The sequence below is a fragment of the Mya arenaria genome, chromosome 6, assembly GCF_026914265.1.
Source record: "Mya arenaria isolate MELC-2E11 chromosome 6, ASM2691426v1".
In the NCBI taxonomy this organism is placed as follows: Eukaryota; Metazoa; Mollusca; class Bivalvia; order Myida; family Myidae; genus Mya; species Mya arenaria.
This window is the reverse complement of record NC_069127.1, coordinates 62,661,997-62,683,824: the sequence shown is the minus strand read 5'-3', so window position 1 is coordinate 62,683,824 and position 21,828 is coordinate 62,661,997. Positions and strand designations below refer to the sequence as shown.

The 21,828-nt window shown below is 34.4% G+C and overlaps 1 protein-coding gene across 2 annotated transcripts in view; it reads left to right on the top strand.

Moving 5' to 3' along the window:
• The window catches only part of LOC128238253 (epithelial cell-transforming sequence 2 oncogene-like), a 43,865-nt gene extending 22,975 nt beyond the window's left edge, over window positions 1-20,890 (top strand). For both annotated transcript variants that reach the window (XM_052953958.1, XM_052953957.1), the window contains 16 exons: window positions 159-291; window positions 2,473-2,588; window positions 3,340-3,524; window positions 3,962-4,051; window positions 5,218-5,400; window positions 8,600-8,703; window positions 10,112-10,192; window positions 11,248-11,320; window positions 11,811-12,052; window positions 13,030-13,244; window positions 14,082-14,306; window positions 14,611-14,767; window positions 15,190-15,255; window positions 16,226-16,317; window positions 16,654-16,826; window positions 17,371-20,890. In XM_052953958.1, the coding sequence (XP_052809918.1) occupies window positions 159-291; window positions 2,473-2,588; window positions 3,340-3,524; window positions 3,962-4,051; window positions 5,218-5,400; window positions 8,600-8,703; window positions 10,112-10,192; window positions 11,248-11,320; window positions 11,811-12,052; window positions 13,030-13,244; window positions 14,082-14,306; window positions 14,611-14,767; window positions 15,190-15,255; window positions 16,226-16,317; window positions 16,654-16,826; window positions 17,371-17,498 (2,263 nt within the window). In that variant the 3' untranslated portion in view covers window positions 17,499-20,890. The remainder of the gene's footprint in view (window positions 1-158; window positions 292-2,472; window positions 2,589-3,339; window positions 3,525-3,961; window positions 4,052-5,217; window positions 5,401-8,599; window positions 8,704-10,111; window positions 10,193-11,247; window positions 11,321-11,810; window positions 12,053-13,029; window positions 13,245-14,081; window positions 14,307-14,610; window positions 14,768-15,189; window positions 15,256-16,225; window positions 16,318-16,653; window positions 16,827-17,370) is intronic.
• The last annotated feature ends 938 nt before the right edge of the window (window positions 20,891-21,828 follow it).

Sequence of the window (21,828 nt, the reverse complement as noted above, 5' to 3'; positions counted from 1 at the left end):
ATTGATATTGATAATTAAATTGGTATTCCCTTGAATTGAAAAATATGAAAATGGTGGAGTCAGATATTTATTGGTCATATAAATAGAAAAAAAATAATTAAAATAAATATTATTAGATCAAAACTTACAGATATAATGATAAACATTTTTTCTGTCAGGAACAATCTAGCAGGAGGCCGGGCACCATACCAGGGAACACTACAGGGAACCAGACGGGCGTCACTAGCGGGCAATGAGCGCCCACAAAACCCACGGGTCATTTTCATATCTTCAAGGGTTCCTGCTGCAGATGTGAGTAAAAATGAAGGCAGAACAAAATTGAAGAATATTCCTTGATTTTTTTTCTTATATTATTTTTAGTTTGCAAAATGTGTACAAATTCAAAGACTGTCACTTTTGAGTTTTAATACTTATCTTGGATTAGTGATACTATGATTCCATAAGTGAAAAAAGAAAAGAAAACAGTTATAAATAAACTAGTTAAGGAATCTGATCCATCAATAAACTAACGCTCTGATAGCTCCATTTACCTTAATATTGAATTTTGATGCCTGGTGACCCCATAAAATTTTGGTATCATATTAAAGATATTTGCATACTGATACGGGAAAATAAATGACCCAAAAAAATCATACATTAAGTTACTACTTAAGGAATGAATTGCGGGTTTGATATCATTATCGGTGTATGAACGCAATTGGGTGGTCAAAGTAGGTGGAGTCCAAAGGACTCCACGCGTACTTTGTCCAGCCCAATTGCATTCATATCCCTGATTATGACATCAATCCCGCAATTCATTACTTATATGTTCACCAATAATTCATCATTCAATTGAAGAATTAGTAAAAAAATACTTCATTTCATTTAAAAAAAAACTTTCAGTAATCCTTTCTTACCCATTCTGTAAATAGAACGACCCTACTCTAACCGGAAACTTTTATCAAATGGCGTCACGATAACGCGGGAACAGATCAACCACTTGAAATTACTTTTAAACAAAAATTTCAAACAAATAGGGCAACAATACATTAAAATCAACACTTGTTGTTTTATGTTTTACGGGACTTGCTCACACAATACAAACAATAACAAGATCAACAATTTCCATGTATATTGTTATGTAATGATCTGTGATCCGAACATATCCGAAGACGGTGCGTTCATTGGATGATAACCGTAATTGCCAGAAGGCAGTTCATTTAAGGAATGGAAGTTGAGGTGTAAATATAGCTTGTTTATTTGCTCTTTTTATGCCCCCACAAAGTGGCGGCATATAGGGTTGCCCTTGTCCGTACGTACGTCTTTCCGTACGTACGTACGTACGTCCCGAAGATTGTTTCCGATCTAATCCTTGAAAACCGTTTGTCCAATCCTCACCAAACTTTAAACACATGTTTGTGACCATAATATCTTGATCAAGTTCGATAGTCATGGAAATCGCTTTAGTCATTTAGGAGTTACGGCCCTTTTTTGCCAAAAATACTTCAAAAATATATGTTTCCAATCTAATTCTTGAAAAGTATGTGTCCAATCCTCACTAAACTTTACATACATGATTGTGACCATAATATCTTGATCAAGTTCGATAGCCATGGAAATCGCTTTTGTCATTTAGGAGTTACGGCCCTTTATTTGCAAAAAAAGACTTGAAAAATACGTCCCGAAGATTGTTTCCGATCTAATTCTTGAAAACCGTTTGTCCAATCCTCACCAAACTTTAAACACATGTTTGTGACCATAATATCTTGATCAAGTTCGATAGTCATGGAAATCGCTTTAGTCATTTAGGAGTTACGACCCTTTTTTGCCAAAAATACTTCAAAATCATTATTTTTCAAATGAAATCATGCAGACAGAAATGATAAATTCTGCAATCTATATAGGCCAAAAGAACTTGTTTGTTTTATTTTCAGTAAAATTGTTGGCTTTTCTTTTTTGAACACAACACCCTTTCAAATGATACAAAGATTAAATGGGGTTACAAGGAATCTATAGTTGTGGGTCATATACCTTAAGATCTAACATTACTTATGTTTTATAATTACTTGATGTTTAATCTATCAGTATTTTGTTTGAAAAAAGATGCATATTGACAGGATTCAATATCTGTTTAAAAACACTTCTGAAAGAAAAGATATTTTTACTCCTTTCATTTCTCCGAAATCCTATTTCAGCTTGGATAATAATTTGTAGTTTCTCAATGAACCAGGTTTCAGCTGTAACTCTATGCCGTCCTGTTTGATGTGGTGCAGATTGTTTAGAAATATAATGGTATAACTGCTGACAATCATAACAACTTGGAATGGCAAGTTAGAATATATCTTCTTGTTTATTGTTTTGTTAAAACTCATTTTGTGCCAATTGTTTACAAGTATGAGGGAACAACTGCTGACAATCTTGACAACTTGGGATGGCAAGTTGGAAGATAACTTCTCCTCTACCGATATATAGTTTCTGTGAATCTCATTTCAGTTGTTACTGGATGCCGTCCTGTTTGGCGTGATACCAATTGTTTACGAGTACGAGGGCACAACTGCGGAGTCTCTGTGTGTTCAACTTGAAAAGGTCCTACAAGGGAGAAATGCACAGTATGTTCATTAGATTTAACAATGATTATGAAGAAATTTATGTTATCTTATGCAAAATCATTCTCATTTGCATGATTTTACATGAGAGTGGATTTGTTATGTGTGGAATACTGGAATGCTCTGAGAAAACCCCCTTTGTCTGGCTGGATGACAACAAACCAGACTCACAGATATCCACACTGGGAATCGAACCCCGGGGGTCTTGGTTTGAAGTGAGTGTGCTGTTACCACTGCACTAACTGGACTAACTATGTGTTTTGTTGTAAGATCATATTTGTTTTAAGGTAGTTGAACCATGTTGCCTTCATGTATCTTCATGTACATTATTTGAATGAGTTCTTGCATTTTGAGTTGAAAGACAAAGAACATTTATAGTTACCAATTCTTTTATTAATACATTGGTACCATACATTTGACATGTTTCCAATAACTGGGATATCTAGGAGTATGATTTGGAATATTTTGGTTGGTGCACTCACCCCCTGTAACTTCCATACTATTTTTATTATAACATTAATGTTCCCAATACATGGTACAATGATTTCACACATTCCCAATATGTTTATATGATTTTCAGGAGCTATGGTACTAGATTTATTATAACAGTATGTTCAAAGTTTGTTCATGTGTTTTATAGGTGGTGCAAGGTACCTTGGACAACCAGGGGTGTGTGTACCTGGCGGTGCCAGCTTGATATGTGTTGTGTTACGGTACTTATTATAATATACACAATTTGTTCATGTGATTTCAGGAGTATTGGTATATTCACCCATAATGAATCACCAGGGGAAATACGGCTCGTACATGGCTGCAATGTTAGCATACAGAACTTGGACTTTCCTGATGCCCGCGAGTTTTTTGAGGTTGCATCAGGTCACATATTGCCATCAGAGATGGGCGGGCAGTTTGACATGTTTGCGCCATTGGCTGCCTCAGGTAAGAAAACTGATGGTGGTAAAAGTAGTTTAGTTATGAAAGTGTTCTCACAAAAAGGAAATCTCTATGACTTTATGTGGTATAAGAGATTTCCTGTCATTTAAGACATTGTTAGTTTGATCCTAACCATTGGCCCGGCCACATTCTGTAAGCTTGTGAAATAGGTCACAGATTTGGTAACTGTTCCGAAATGGATGCAAGCCTGTTCAGCTGAATTCACAAGGAATTTAAAATAGATTAGAATAGTCTAAATAGCTGATAAATATTTGCTTTTTAGATAATTTGAGAATTGTATTTTAAGTATACCACTTTTTCTATGTCAATTGGTGAAACTGAAATTTACTGATTCTGTTTTTCACCTTCCTATGACAAAGATTTAATATGAATAATAATCTTTCCTTTATAACATTTTTTTATCTTGTTATCTCCCCTTTCAGAGCTGGGTATGGAACTGATGGTTCAACTGACCGTGTTGACCGGCGTCCAGTTTTCAAGTCCAACAGGGATAATCGGATCATACAACCATGGTAAGATACATTTTTGTTATTTTTTTTCGGTGAAATTTAAAGGATGTTTAATTCTATGTGCTCCAGTTAAGGGAGTAGCTTTGACTCTGTGGTCACTTTACAAGCAAAAGACCCAATATTAAGCCCTATCAATGAGTTTTACAATGCATATATGAATAACAAGTCCTATCATTCCATTAAAAATGGTTTTAGAGTTATGCCCAGATCTACACATAAGGGTCGTAATCAGCATTAACATCATTTTAGATGCGCCAATTACTATATTAATTCAAACATCTGTTCGTATTGGTATGAATACAAAATGTTATTAAGGCATTCCATTACTATGATCAATTTACGACCATTTTTTGAACAACCGTTTTGACCAAATCAAAGATACTTCTTAACCAGTGTAAAATCACTTCAACACTTAGGCAATGATTTCCCTTGACAGCATTGACTTTTATAATGCAACGGGAGGGAAGCGCTGTACGGTGTTTTTAATCAATTAAGTTCTGGTTTTAGGATTAAGCCTGTCACGTATGTAAAATACATCATGAGTGCACTTAAATGTTAGACTTTAACAGTCACTATTACAATGTATTCAAAGAAACCAACAAAGTTTTTCATTACCCTATAGGAAATTTCATAAGGGCATACAATACACTCTGACTGCCAAATAAGATGTACCAAAATTTATACAATTGTGTTAATATACTGAAAAGGAAGAATAAATAATGAAAAAAACAATTGTTCTTTAATATGAAGAGTCCCGCTTTTAATTTGAAAAAAATGGTGCAGAAAACATGGAATTCCTACCTTGTGAGACTAAAGTCGATCACTGTAAATGACTAAATCTTTTAGGACCTTCAAGTCATTTACGGTAATATTTGTGCATTTTCAGCTATTAAATACACGGTTACAATCTTGTTATCAGTAATTAATATTTTCCATAAATGCATTACTTAAAGTAAGTAGTTAAAGGTTTATTACTCAAATTTTATGTTTGTTATACATGTGTATGTATTGATATCAAATACGAGTCTCACTTAAGTAAAAGCTATCTGTTTCAAGTTCTGTACGCCTCTTGGCATAATTGCAAGGGGTTTTCCTAAATGATTATAACCTTGTATATAAACCCAGGCAGAGCAAGCCACATTAATACAATCATGTAAATGTATTTCCAGTGAACACAGACTGGTGCATTCCATACAGAGAGGGTCCGCCACCTGAGCAGTATTTCTGTACGAGCAAACTGAACGTGTGGGCCAACACTGCGGACCAGGCTGTCGAGTCCCTCAAGAAATGCCGGGAAATCCTCACTTCTTATTTCGAATCCTCACACAGGGATATCGCCGCACAGCTTGCAGGTTGGTGCTGATAAATACTCTTCGGACTACACAAATAAATTACCTGAGGCCGATCTTTTAAATACTTTTTTTGTATCATTAAGGATAACAAGAGTCTGGGCAATTTTTCACTAATTTAAACATGACCCAGTGATTATTTTTATAATGATAATTCTAACATTCAAAAAATTAGCTTTACTGGCCAAATGCCAGAAAAGCTTATGCGATGGTAATGTGTACATAGTATGTGCATCCGTGCGTTCGTGTGTCTGTAAACAACACGATACAGTCTTCAGTTTTGATTGTATCTTGATGAAACTTGTACAGTATCTAGATATCCATTAGAGCTTGGTTCCTTTCGAAAACCAGCTAGATCCGCCCATGCATGCCTAGATTATGGCCCTTGATAGTATAAAAAAATGCTATTGTGTAAACAATTGGTTGTGAACACGATACAGTCTTCAGTTTTGATTGTATCTCGATGAAACTTGTACAGTATCTAGATATCCATTAGAGCTCGGTTCCTTTCGAAAACCAGCCAGATCCGCCCATGAATGCCTAGATTATGGGCCATGAAAGTTTTAAAGAAATGCTTTCTATTTTTAGCCAGGTCTGCATGAGCGAATTCTATTTTTAGCCAAGTTTACATGTACATGTAAATTCAAGTCTAGAGTTAAGGGAGACAATTTGCAAGTCTAGGATTTTGAGAGACAATTTGCTTTTTGCTTCTGCAGTTGATTTTGTGAATTACTCTGCCTTGTTCTTGTTGAAAGTCCAAAGGCCATTTTTTAACTTTAAGTTCTGTAGTTTGCGCATTTATCTTAACAAAATTGGTTCTGAATGCTTAAGTTATGCACCTGGTGTCATTACTCGCCACATCCAGGGTTCAAAGGTTTGGTAAACATAAATCTGGAAAGGTTTGAAAATCTTTTTGTGTGTTCGTGCATGCATCTCAGCACAATTGATTGTGAATGTTTGTTCAAATTGATCAATGCTGTCCTAGGATGCCCTTGACTTTGACCTTTTGACCAACTTTTTAACCAGGTTTTCAACGAAAACCGAGTTATTAGAATGAGGTTGTCGTTGGGCAGGCGGGCGGACGGGCGGGCGGGCAGGCGGGCGTCAAACATTTGTTTCTGTTCAAAAACTTTAGTTAGCATTGATAGATATTGATGAAACTTGGTGTGTAGGTAGCTTATGTGAAGAGCTAGCTTGGGATTGCTTTTGGGGGGGGGGGGGGGGGCTAAGGTCAAGGTCGCCTGTTCATACATGCCATATTTTCTGGAGACCATTCAGGGGGATTTGTTCAAAAGGCTGAAAATTCAGGGGGATTTTGGTTGTATTCAGGGGGATTTTTTTAGCAGGTCTAAGTTGGCGAAATTTTAAAGTATTTTTAGACGCAAGTACGAAAAAATGTATTCACATATAGTTTGCTTTGAAAACCTCTTAACTTTTTCATTATACAGAATTATTTTATGTCATGATTTATCACATTCTTATGATACACTGTCATGTCATACTGTAATGTACTTGCAGAACAAAATATGTCATTGGAAAAATATGTTTTCGAGACAATTAAATTAAATTTACCTTCCTCCAAAGTCTTTTAAAAAAATGTGCTTAATTCTATCAGCTTGATGACTTTCAGACAATAAGAGAATAGAATAAACAATTAATTTCTTCCTTCCAAAATAGTAATATTTCTTTGCCTTTGATAATTACTACTAATTAATTGATCACTTGTTGTAAGTTTCCTTTAGGCATTTCACCCTCGTGGAGTTGTTTCTTTGCATTCAGTTTCACTCACATACTGTGGTTTCACTTACTTTGTCATTATTGCCTGATGTAAAATTTCTAAAAAAAAAAAAAAAAAAAAAAAAATTCTTATAAATTCCGGGGGATTTTTTATCTCCCGCCGGGAGACCGGGGGATGGATCGAAATTCCGGGGGATTTTTTCCCCCACCGGGGGATTTGGCATGTATGCCTGTTACTAAAAATAGAAAATTGGTTTCTGCCCGATAACTTTAGTTAGGATTGATAGATATTGACGAAAGTTGGTGTGTAGGTAGCTTATTTGAAGAGCTAGCTTGGGATTGCTATTGAGGGGGGAGGGGCTGAGGTCAAGGTCACTGTTACTTAAAATAGAAAAAATGGTTTCTGCCCAATAACTTTAGTTAGCATTGACCAATTGATGAAACTTGGTGTGTAGGTAGCTTATGTACAGAGCTAGCTTGGGATTGCTTTTGAATGGGGAGGGGCTAAGGTCAAGGTCACTATTACTTAAAATAGAAAAATGGTCAAGGTCACTGTTACTTAAAATAGAAAAATGGTTTCTGCCCAATAACTTTAGTTAGCATTGACAGATATTGATGAAACTTGGTGTGTAGGTAGCTTATGTACAGAGCTAGCTTGGGACTGCTTTTGAGGGGGGTGGGGCTAAGGTCAAGGTCACCTGTTATTAAAAATAGAAAAATGGTTTCTGCCTATTAACGTAAGTTAGCATATATATATATATTGATGAAACTTAGTGTGTAGGTAGCCTATGTGAAGAGCTAGCTTGGAATTGCTTTTGAGTGGGGAGGGGCTAAGGTCAAGGTCACTATTACTAAAAATAGAAAAATGGTTTCCGCCAACAGTAATTTTCAGTTACGTCTCTTTTAATAAAAGTAAAGATAAAGTCATACAACAAATTATTTGGCTATAATTTCTGATTGCCCATAACAAAAACCTGGTTTCGTCGCATTGCGGCGCTTCTAGTTTTAACTTTTAAAACTACAGAAATTTTTACTTTGAGTACAGTTTTGAAAGCATTTTTTTTTTGTCAGATGACTTTTACTTGGCACATATTAAAAAAAGTTCATGCAACTAATCTGCTTACAATACTTTCTGGGCTCAGATGTTGAACGTGCTACGTTTTCAGGTAACCCAAACACAAAACATAAACTATATGTCTGTTGCCTTTTACCCATACATACATGCTCTGGATTGATATGACCACAAAAGCCATGCCAGTAGAGCATAGGCCCTTTTGGGCATCTTGTTTATTTTATCTGGTTATTAATCCGCATTACTACATAATTCAATTACCATCCTTATTTTCCATTTAGTAAACTCTGAGCATTATCCTACACCATTGAATAAGCATTTATCGACAATAATTATTACCATCATTAACCCTCTGTACACTATAATCTCATTACCTATTACAATTGGTTTCAGGTGAGGTAGTGTTCGGTGTCCTGGGACAAGTGGACATACGTGGTGTAAAGAGAATCACGGATACACTATCCGAGGGTCTGTACGAGCTGGGCAGCCAAGATGGGGTAGGTCAGCTCAACATTATCAACATGAGGCCAAACCACTCCTCAATTAATGTCTAGAACAAATAGAGAAATCGTATTTTAGGCTAGTACCCCATAGTTCTTAATGTGATCCCATTATTGTATTCAAGATGAACCCTCCCATTGTATTAAAGATGTCTTAAAGGGACTTAAGACACCAAAAGATACAATCACAAGAAAAAAAGACAATTTTCAAGAACAGAAGATGAATCTTACTTACTTATGTATCATATCTCTTATGACACATGTATCTTTCGCAGTTTTTGAATATTATTACTATTCAAAATTTACTGGGTATCAAGCTAAATCCCACTAAATGTATCAGTACTAATCATGTGACTTTCACCTGCTAAATATACTCACTAAAATCTGGGAAACCATTATGTGCTATTTTTAAACTCAGCTGAGACAGTGGCAAAATTTTCTTTCAATCTTGTAAAATGTTGTAGTATTGGCCTCATACTAGCTTGTATTGACAATTCTAGGCTTGTTTTGTAGAAATAATATATTTGCTGATTTTTAGACCATCTGGTGTCTAGCCCATTTAATTGCTTATTATACCCCCCACAAACGAAGTTTGAGGGGTATAAAGGAGTGAGCTTGTCGGTCGGTCTGTCAGTCGGTCTGTCTGTCGGTTGGTCTGTCGGTTTTCATGGTTTCCGGACGATAACTCATGAAAGGCTAGACACATTTGAAAAGTTTTTGGTACACAGGTGTAACATCAGAAGATACAGGTCAAGTTCGATATTGGGGCTGGTGGGGCTAAGGTCAAGGTCACTGTTACTAAAAATAGAAAAAACGGTTTCCGGATGATAACTCATGAAAGTCTTGACAGATTTGAAAAATTTTCAGTACACAGGTGTAACATCAGAAGATACAGGTCAAGTTCGATATTGGGGCTGGTGGGGCCAAGGTCAAGGTCACTGTTACTAAAAAAAGAAAAACGGTTTCCGGACGATAACTCATGAAAGGCTTGACAGATTTGAACATTTTTTGGTACACAGGTGTAACATCAGAAGATACAGGTCAAGTTCGATATTGGGGCTGGTGGGGCCAAGGTCAAGGTCACTGTCACTAAAAATAGAAAAATGGTTTCTGCTTCATAACTTTAATTGGGCATGAGATATTGTGATGAAACTTGCTGTATAGGCAGCCTCTGCGAAGACAATGCTTGTGATTAAAAATGGGGCCAGTGGAGTAAAGGATTTTGTGCACTGTTACGAAAATAGAAAAACGGTTTCCGGACAAACAATACATGCATGATAAAAGATGCAGTGTGCAGTAACCTTGGAGTTATGGCCTCTTTTTAAAGGAATGGTTTGCCATTCCTGTGTCCAGGCGGCATTTGGGGGTATTCGTCACTCCTGTGACAGCTCTAGTTATATTTAAGGTGAATCCCCTGGAGTTCCTGGGACAGTATCTTCTACAGAAGGCTGGAGTGTCAGACCTGGAGTTTACCAGCACAAGAAAGGTGAATATTACCTCCAAGAAGTTTTGACTTTTTTTGTTGAAGATCAGGACTAATACTTTAAACTTTCTGATTCAAAAGTCTAATAAATCATTGCCATGTTGTTATGGAATACTGTGATATACTGGTCAAAAGCAACAGGCCATTATATCCATTTCAAATGGCTTAATTGTTAAATGCTTGGCCATGAATTTTTGAAAAAGAAGACAAAAAAGGGTTCTGTATTATATTATTTTGATTGAAAATTTTCTGATTTTGCTTACTGTATATGACATTAAGAAAATATATATCTTATAACTAAACATCAATTTATTTTATAACTATTGGGTTTGAGCCATAGATCATAGATTAAATGTATCTTTGGTTTCAAATCTTTATCCATCAGTCCATTATTTGTTCTTTTTATCGAAGGCCTTGAGCCTAAGACCATATAACATGTATTTTAGGTAAATATACATCAGTTCATTTCTTCTGGTACCAGTGGGCTCCAGCCATAGAATGTATTACATGTTTCTTGTGTAAATGAATATCTTAATTTATCCGTGTATTATTTGTTCCATTACCAGAGTGCTTGATCTATAGATCATATAACATGTATCTTGAGTAAATGTGTATTTTTATTCATCAGTTCATTTATTATGTTACCAGAGGGCTCGAGCAATCGATCATATTACATGCATCTTGGGTAAATGTGTATCTTTATTCATCAGTTCATTTATTATGTTACCAGAGGGCTCGAGCAATCGATCATATTACATGCATCTTGGGTAAATGTGTATCTTTATTCATCAGTTCATTTATTATGTTACCAGAGGGCTCGAGCAATCGATCATATTACATGTATCTTGGGTAAATGTGTATCTTTATTCATCAGTTCATTTATTATGTTACCAGAGGGCTCGAGCAATCGATCATATTACATGTATCTTGGGTAAATGTGTATCTTTATTCATCACATCATTTATTATGTTTCCAGAGGGCTCGAGCAATCGATCGTATTACATGTATCTTGGGTAAATGTATATCTTTATTCATCTGTTCATTTATTATGTTACCAGAGGGCTCCAGCCATAGATCAAGAAGAAGAGAATGAAGATGATGAGGGTGATGATGAAGATATGACAGTCAAGGGTAAACTTGCTTTGTCCATTGTGTAGTTATTTTCTATCCAAAACTGCTAAATCATTAAAAAATGTAATACACAAACCTGGTTTGTCATTCACACATACCCAATAAAAGTGACATGATAACCGTCAGATAAATGTGACCAGGTGCTTTGAATTGTTATGATGAACACTCGATATCTTCTAATTGGAAGACACTTGTTATCGATCTAAACATGTGGTAGATCACAGGAGACACATTTTGCTGACAATGTAGTACAACCAGCGTCTGCACCGATGAAGGTTCCAAACTATATGATCACATCCTCAAATATGTCATGTTTAAAAGTTAACAAACTATGTTGTGAATCACGTTGTTAACTTTAAAAAAGTTTTGACCAATCAGCCCAATGTTACAAAAAATGTGTCACATAGAACTATTTTTTGTAATGAGTGCACATAAACATGAATATGTCTCTTTTTCTTCACAATCATCATATTAATGACAAATTTTACAGCGGATGCAAGAAAGCCTAATGAAAATCGTGACTGGGACAGCGACAATGATGATATTGAGACGGGACAGGGAACCAGACGGGAAGAGGGAGTGGAAAAAGGGGCTCTGGAAGGGGCTGAGATGAAGGAAGAGGGTACGAGAAAAAGGGCAGGGGGTACTCAGAGACAAAAAGTGGTGTTACGTACACAGGAACTGAGCAGAAAGTTTGGCACCATGCGTGACACAGGGAAACTTGAGAGAATGGTAGGAGATGTATAATTATAGGTTATTTGATTTACTAGTATATGAAAGTCATACACATCGTTGAGTTGAGTTATAATGGGTGTCATCAGGGGCTGGTTGCCACTATACAGGATACTAGGAAACTTTAGAGATTGGAAGGAATTATATTGTTTTAGGTTATTCAATTTGTATGAAAGGAATATGCAAGTTCTGGAGTTAAGCAATATTGCTGGAGCAGAAAGTGGGAGAATAGGGGAAATTTGTCCAAGGATGGTATGGTTAAAAGAATATTTCAATAGTTTGTTTGATAATCAGAGTGATAAAAGGTGAATTGAAAACATATAATGACCATATTTTGTTAATAGATTATAGTTTTTGAAAATTGCATATTTGCGACATAAGTTAATATCTTATTTTTGCAGTGTCCTGGCTACTAAATAAATGTTTTATTACACAAGGCATGTACTAGTATATCCCAATTACTATTTTACGGAAAAGCTCTGTTTCTAACAGGCTGTACTACTCAAATCTAATAGCATAATGCTTATTAGTTGCAGGCCATTTTGCTTTTGGTAGGAGCGCTTGTTATTTAGATGTTTACAAAAACTACTTTTAATTGCGTCGATAAAATAAACGGTTGTATTTGTTATAAAAATATTTATTTATAAAAAATTATGTTAAATATTGTAATGCTATCTATCGGATAATGATTTAATGTCTGTAATATTGGTTATTTTTAATAATTTAATAATAGTCATTTACTGGTTCTTGATCTAAAATGCAGAATACGTATAGATATTGTAGAGCAGATTAGACTGGCGAATATGTAGGTTACATACACAAAGAAGGTGTTGGAACATGCATATAACAGATTCTGTGTATTTGTCTCAAGTCAGTACTTTATTATTGTAATTTTAATGTTAATTAAAGGCCTCCTCATTCAAACACATGCACAGTTTTCTGGCATGCATTAACTTTCTCTTGTATCTTATCTTCAGACTGCACAGAGGTACTCCGACCACCCGGAGAAACGAACACCTATCGCCATGGAGATTGTATCCAGCGAGGTTGAATACAACCGATTGTTGACTGCCATCAAGAATGTGTACTTCAAGCCCCTAAATGCTGCCCTGCGGTCAAACAGAGCCATCATAAGCAACCAGAATCTTCAGATTATCTTTACTGATGTTTTACAGATTCTTCAGCACAGTCAGTGAGTGAAGATTTGAGCTAGCTAAGCTTTATCAGGTTTTGGTGAATTATTTTTATTTTTTTGTAGTTTCATGAATTTTACTGATCTTTTTCTGTTTATTGAAGGAAGGAAATTAGGAAAAGAAGTTGAGATAATGTTAAAGCCTTGGCATTGTAGTCTATTCTACAGCTGCTGCAAAATGAACAAGTTCTAGAAATATTCATGACCAGTTCTTTATTGATAATTTTCAAGAAGCTAATATTTATGTGTACGAATTATTACAATTTTTTTGATGAAAATACAATACAAATTTGTGGGAAAAAAAAATTGGGCTAATGAAAACAAAGAAGAAGAAAATAAAAATAACAATTGTGTTTTTGGATGGATTCTAACCTGTACGTTGAAACTCTTATAAGCTTAACAACAGAGGCTAAAGCATTAAAATTGAAGCGTTTCAAATGGAGGTTTTCTTTAGGGGTGTGCTACCTTAACTAGTTAATTCAGCATGGTATTAAATGGTTTGCTTCAAATTCATTAAAACAATTATACTTAATATTTTGATAATTAATGTTCAAAAATATGGCTACCATATGTTCAGTTATTTGTATCTGCAAGATGACAGCGGCAAAAATGATCATGACCAGGGCTTCTAAAAGTTTGGAACCTAAATCTGTCCGGACCCGGCAACAAATAAAATAAAAAAAAATGACCCCCCCCCCCCCCCACCTTTTCAAAAGTCCGATTATATAGAAATGTCACACATATTTGTGATGTGTATCCTGTCAATATTTTTTGCGCTATGTGGCAATTCGTAATTCTCGAGTTCTGCAGCGTTTCATTACATATTCTTGTATTCAGTGATCTAAAGGAGAACCTCCAAAATCGTCTTCTTGAATGGGATGCGCAGGAATCGTGCCTCGGAGACATTTTTGTGAAGTTCAATACACACCTCAAGGTTTACACAAACTTTGTGAACAACAATGAAGTTATACTGAGATGTATTGAGCGCTCCAAGGAGCAGACACCAGCTTTCAGGGCTTTTCTGGTCCGGAATGACCGCACGCCAGAGACCAAAATGTTGACGTAGGTTACTTTTCAATATTACTGTATTTTTATTTTCAACCAATTTAATCTTACAATCTCATTAATGTTAGGACAATGGTATTGTTTTCTACTTAATTTAGCAAAGAGGCCATGGCCATCTTAACTACATGTAATTATCCATTTTAAAGCTCAAAATATAAATTGTATTGCTTGGATGTTTTTTTATTCAAAACTATGAATGAACAAAGATTACTTATAATAAATAATACATGCAATATACTCAAGAATTTTCATACAACTTGATCAGGGCATAAACATAATGATATATTTTTTTATATTTCAGCCTTCAAGAGATGTTACTGCTCCCATCTCAAAGAATCAATGAGTATGTAACACTTCTAAGCTGGTTTGAATTGCACACCCCAAAATCTCACCAGGATCGAGCTGACCTGGAAGACACCATAGAAACTCTCACAGAACTTGACAAGTGTATAAGAGAGGTATTCAGGAACAATAAAAAAATAACTCATCATGTTTTAACACAAACAGAATCTTTCTTCATGAAACAATTTCAGTTTTTTTGTTTTCTTAAAGTTAATCAGCATGCAAAAAAACATAAGATTTGCAATGGTTAGATGAAACTCAAGAACCACAGAGGATATTTCATTTTTTCTAAAATGGAGTTATGCTACTTATTTGAATATTTAAGGAGTAATACTCCTTGATTCAATATTAATGGAGTTATGCCCCTTTCTTAAATATTAATGGAGTTATGCCCCTTCCTTAAATATTATGCCCCTTGAATAAATATTAATGGATTTATGCCCTATGATTGAATATTATGATTGTTATTTCCCTTGATTTAAGTATAAAAAATGGCCAGGTTGGCAGCCACTTTAATTTTTCTTGTGTTCAATTTTAGTGCCAAGTGCGAATGGAAAGAGATCGTCGGTTAATTGAACTGCAGCGAAAAATTCAAAACTGTCCGGTGAGTGTAATTTTATACATGCATTTACGCAATAAACCAATGTCATTTAAGTATGCTTAAAATAAATTCTTGCACATGATGTTTTCTAGCTACCAAACATTGTTATTTTATGCCCTGGAAGAGTGGAATATAGAAAGAAAAATGTCAATCTGGCCGTGCGTGTATACATACCATCTTCTAGGGTTTATGGGTTTTTCTTGCATACCGGAAGTGTGTTTCTGGTCATGTGACCAGTGCTGAAAAAACCCATCTTACATATTCCATGTAAGATGATTCACGCGCAACAACGCGCCACTTCTTATTTCATTTATTGTATGGTTTATGAAAAATAAATTATGCCATTTCAATAAAGAGCAATCAAATATATATGTTTGCAAGACTTTCAATTAAAATTGAAAATGAATAATCATAAAAAAACGCTATTTTTAGTCACTGCGCTCTATGACGTCAGTAAACAAAGTCGCACCCGCTTTTTGGTGTAATTGTGCAAAAGTTCGTTTTCAACGTCATTTTTTCCTCAAATTGATAATTTTAAATATGCAAGAAAAATTATCAATCATGTTTTTCCGGTCCGGATCGAAAAATCCAACCCTCGGGCACGCTGCGTGGCCGATAACTCGGCAAGCCTGGTTACCGGCTATGCACGTGCCCTCGGGTCGGATTTTTCCGGCATCAGTACCGGAAACACGTGATAGATACTTATATACTGATATTAGGGTTAGAGGGTTTATGTGTAGTTTTTCAGTTATTAAGGAAGGAAAAACAGTAATGCATTACTGTTGATACATCCAACACACCATGGGTCAAGGTCATCTGGAGTTCATTGTTGTATAGAAAGAATTTGTAAATATTGAAATTGGCTGATGGTTGTATAGCATGCAAATGATTGTCATTATCATAATTTTGTATTCCTGCACCTCCCTGGTAGGAGAAAATATTGACCATGTTTAATTCCATTTTACCTTCTCAGGCATTACTGGAGGCCAACAGATACCTCATTAAACAGCTTGATGCCAACCAGCTGAATCCCCCAAAGAAAAACTCGGAAATACCGGAGCTACAGTGAGTACAAAATAGTAATGGGCATTTATGTAAATGAGTGATGGGCTGTAATGGTCTATGTGTGGAATTTCTTTGGGCTCGGAACAGATTTATCAGACGTGGGTCTTTAAATGAGCTAGTGCATTTTACACATTCTGAAATGCTAGATTAAAAGTATATTATAAGGATAATTGTATAATTGTAAGATGTTTAGATTTTAAAACAAGAATGGCACTGTTTCTGTATTTAAAGAATAGTTATTTAAATAGAAGAATTAACGGTTCATTTCATTTATATTTGAAAATATAAACTTAATGTCTATGAATGGTTATCAAGGGGCATGGTAATATTTTTCAGGGTATTCCAACATGCAGCAGTATACGGACTTTTCCTGTTTAACGACGCGCTCGTTATGACCAGACGAACATCGAAGCATTTCCCGTTCAGTAGAGCCATTGAATACAACTACAAGTTTGAGGCGAGCGTATCACTGAACAGACTTCGAATTCACAATCTACCAGATTCAAAAGGTATATAGTGCTCATTTGGATTGTCTTTGGTTTTTGGAATTTCTGTTTTAGGCGACTGGGTGCGTATTCACTAATGTCTTGAGTCAGAGTCTGAGAATTGGGCCAATAAAACTGTATTCTTAAATGTTTCGAAATGTCTTTAATATAAATAGTTTTGACAATAGATGTGTGCTAGGTTGCAGAGCCTACTATTTGTATCAGATACAGTAATTTTGACCTTATTTACTTCTGTAACAGCAATTTTCAACAAAATTTAAAAAGAATTGTCAATACGAGTCCAATATGAGTCTCAAACTAAAACTCGTGACCACGGACCCTGGGCTTGTCCATGTAATTTCTATTATGTTATTAATTATTCATTCTGTTGACCGATACCAGATAGGAGTACCTTGATGTCCAATATTGTTTTTCAATTTTGTAAATATCAAAACCTCAGTAAATCTTCTTTTTCGAGAATTCTCACTAGCATTACAAATATGTTAGTGAAAACATGTGTTTATGTTTTTGATTCCATTGTGACTCACACATCCTTGTTCTATTTCAGATCTTCAGAATTCTGTAAAGCTTGAAACCGCTAAACAGCAGTGGTTCTTCTCATGCGAAACACCAGAGGAGAAAATCAATTGGATCGGCCTTGTGGAACAGTCCATTCGAGCTGCATTGCAGGGGTGAAAGCTTAAGTGACATAAGAGCGAGCACAAGCATGGAAATAGCTAAGATTTCACATTTAAAGTCAATGCAGAAAACATTTAAGTCTCTTTTGTGTTTCAATGTGATGGTTATTTGTCCATATGAATGGTCAATCATTTATAAGAATCAAATTTTAATTGATGATAGTAAAATTTCAATAGCTTTAACTTCCTAAATCAACTTATTAAAGTATATATAAATTGTATTGAAACAATGAAATTAGTAAAGAATAAGTGCTACAAAATGTGTTAAAGAATTATGTTATTTTTTTTTTTAGCTTTAGTATTTTCTCATCATACTCCAGTAACACTTATGTTAATTAAGAAAACTTTTTTTATTGACTTTAATCTAATTTTTGATTTAATCATCTATGCATAAGTTCAAATATCCTTATATTTTGTTTATTTTTTATGTTTTTTGTTATGTGTAACTGTTGAACTAGAAACTAATGACAACTGCCATAATTTTCAATTTTGGGTTTGAATAATAAATGCCATTTTATTCACTGCCAACTTAACCAACAGTAAGATACTTTGTTTTTAAGCTGCTAATTCATATAATATTGTTAATTGTTATTGTATGAATGAATGTGTTTACTTATGTTAAACAGGCTATATACAGTCTTATTACAACTTTTCTACAGAAAGCATAATATAAAACAAAAGGGTTTCACCAGTTATTCACTAGCAGATCCAGTGGGCCGCATCCAGGGCGAACTCCCCCTAAAATCCATTCATGCCATATTTAGAGAGATTTTACAACAGGCAATAATGACAAAGTAAAGCCACAGTATGTGGGTGAAACTGAATGTAAACACTACAAAAGGGAGAAATGACTGAATAAATCGCAATGAATATTTAAAAAAAAGTTTGATAAATGCCAGAAACAAAACTTTTACAACAAGTGATTGATTTATTTGTAGTAATGATCAAAGGCAAAGAAAATATACTATTTGGGAAAAGGAAAAAAAAATAATATTTATTTCATTCCCTTATTGCCTGAATGTTATCATAGCTGGTAGTGTTAAGCAGTTTTTTTAATTGACTTTGGAGGAAGGTAAACTAATTTAATTGTCTCGAAAACATTTTTCCAACTTAGACCTGCTAAAAAAATCCCCCTGAATACTACCAAAATCCGTCTGAATTTTCAGCCTTTCTGAACAAATCCCCCTAAATGGTTTCCAGAAATATGACATGTATGAAAATCCTCCAAGTTCACTTTTTATTTCAATAAAGGAGAAAAAAGTTATATAATATACCCCAAATTTTTTACTACAAAGTGTTAAAATTTTCAAGGGGAGTACCCTGAACAACCTACCAACACTTTAAACCAAATAAATTTCACTTCTGACTGAGGGGCGCATGTCAAAAGGTCACGCCCCTAAGATTCGCCCCCTCTAACATCAAATCCTGGATTCGCCCGTTGGTATTAGTATTTACAGGCCTTCCAGGGTTCCTACTTTTCCTACTTTTTCCTACTTTTTTAACAGCTTCCTACTTTTTCCTACTTTTTTCTAAAAAACTCCTACTATTCCTACTTTTTTGAAAATAAAGTCCGCAAAAAATTTGTGCTAGTTTTATTTGCAGAAAATGAACAAAAGATGTCAAACTGGCTGGTTTATGTTGTTGAAAGTTGTGGCAACATGTTCCACTTTGACATGCATCATCTTTTCACCCACACAGTTCAGCAACAGAAACCGACCAAGCATCATTCACTTAAATATTCAATGTGGCATATAGAATGGTATGATTTTGCATTAAAAAAGTCTCCTCTAGGTAAGTTAATTAATAGCTATTAATAAATACATATTTAACCAAAAATATTCCTACTTTTTTGTAAAAAATATTCCTACTATTTTCTTCTTTTCTGTCAGAAAACCTCCTACTTTTTTCCTACGTTTTTGTTAGTGGCTGCTGGAAGGCCTGTATTTAAATTAATCAATGCTAGATATAAGGTTTGAGTAATTTGTTAAATTAGAATACAGTTATTATACGTAGAAGTGTTATGCTTATAGTAGATTGATGTTACTTTCAGTTTTAGTTGTATTTATTTATGTATTTATTTAATTACAGCATGTATTTGTTTATTTACAGTGTGTATTAATGGATTTATTTACCTGTTATTTATTATAATTTCCATGTTATTTAATTATTGTTGTTTCCTCCTTAATATCTTGACTGTGATACATTTGTGTACAGGGTGTTTTTAAGTTTTCTGATTGTTAGATTGTTATGACATAATGGGTTAAGAGCAGTGATAGTTTTTAATTAAATGTAGGTCGATTTTTTATCTGTTATGACCTACCACGTTTTTTGTTGTGTTTTTGTTTTTTTCTTTTAAAAATTTCAGGCATAATTTACTGTTTCACAATGTTTAAAGGGACTTACTCATATTTTAAATTTGAATATGATATGTATAAATGTATTGATATAATCTTATAATCTACATACCGTAGATGTTTTTATGACAATGTTGAACAATATGCAACTTTTAAAAGGGTCAAACAGCAATTGTATTGAACTGGATAAGTGTTGCATGTGTTGTCTTTTGGCTAGTTTGCAAATAAAAGCAATTTCATAGGTCAACAGTAATTATTGGATAAAATTTTAATTTTGACCAATCAATAAACATTTAAGCTAGCTTTAACCAAACCTAAGAATTAACCAGTTTTATACTATATGCTGCAGTAACCTTTTAAATCTGCACTCTCACAGATTGGCCATTTTAACAACTTTTTTTTATTTTTTGTCTTGGAAAGAGCAAATTTTTTGCGTAAATATCTGCAAACCAATGATATAAGATTGCTGACAAAAACTCAGATCGTAGATTTTCATATTTCCGTTGAAAATTAATGATTTATGGCTTAACAACGGTTTAAGAAAAATGCATAAAACATCAATTTTTTAACTTTAATATAAAATTCTGCGATCTGATTTTTTGTCAGCAGTCGTATAAAACTGGTTTCCATGGGTGCTCGCAAAAATTGGCTCATTCCAAGACAAAAAATAAAAAAGTTGTCAAAACGTTCAATCTGTGAGAGTGCAGCTTTAAAGATATGTAATTTTAAAAACATTTTTACAACAAATGTCAGTGTATTGCCCATTAGTTGCAAGTATAAACTATAATTGTCAGTATATATTGGATTTTTCATTTTTAATATTGACAGAAATATAAAATAAAGTAACATTACAAAATTAAATTAGACTGCCTTATTAGAAAATAGTTATTACACAAAAATAGAAATAGATGGCTAAGGATTTTTTCTCTAATTCAGTCAAATACTTTTTTGTTAGAAATAATGGATTTCATATAATCTTATATAGTCGTAAGGCAAAACAACATGTATGCATAACTAGAAATAAATATAATTTATTTGTTGACTTCTGATTTCTACAAAACCAGAATTAGATTTATTTTGATGTGATATGCATAGTCGACATATACATATGTAGGGATAATAGGCCATATCATGAAGAATCCTAGGACTATAGGTCATAATGTGAATAATCCTAGGATAATAGGCCATACCATGAATAATCCTAGGATAATAGGCCATGCCATGAATAATCCTAGGATAATGGGCCATATCATGAAGAATCTAGGATATAGGCCATGCCATGAATAATCCTAGGATAATAGGCCATATAATGAAAAATCCTAGGATAATAGGCCATACCATGAATAATCCTAGGATAATGGGCCACATCATGAAGAATCTAGGATAACAGGCCATACCATGAAGAATCCTAGGACAATAGGCCAGACTATATCATGAAGAATCCTAAGATAATAGGCCAAACCATGATGAATCCTCAGCGAATAGGCCATACCATGAATAATCCTAGGATAATAGGCCATACCATGAAGAATCCTAGGATAATAGGCCATGCTATATAAAGAATTCTAGGATTTTAGGCCATAATGTGAAGAATCCTAGGAGAATAGCCCATATCATAAAGAATCCTAAATAATAGGCCATCTCTTGAAGATTCCTTGGATAATAGGTCATACCATGAAGAATCCTAGGATAATAGGCCAAACAATGAAGAATCCTAGGATAAAAGGTCATACGATGAAGAATCCTGGAGTAATATGCCTTATAATGAAGAATCCTGGGATAATAGGCCAGACTATATCATGAAGAATCCTGGGATAATAGGCCATATCTTGAAGATTCCTAGGATAATAGGCCATACCATGAAGAATCATAGGGTAATATGCCTTATAATGAAGAATCCTTGGATAATAGGCCAGATTTTATAATGAAGAATCCTGGGATAATAGGTTGGGTCATAAAGAATTATAGGATAAT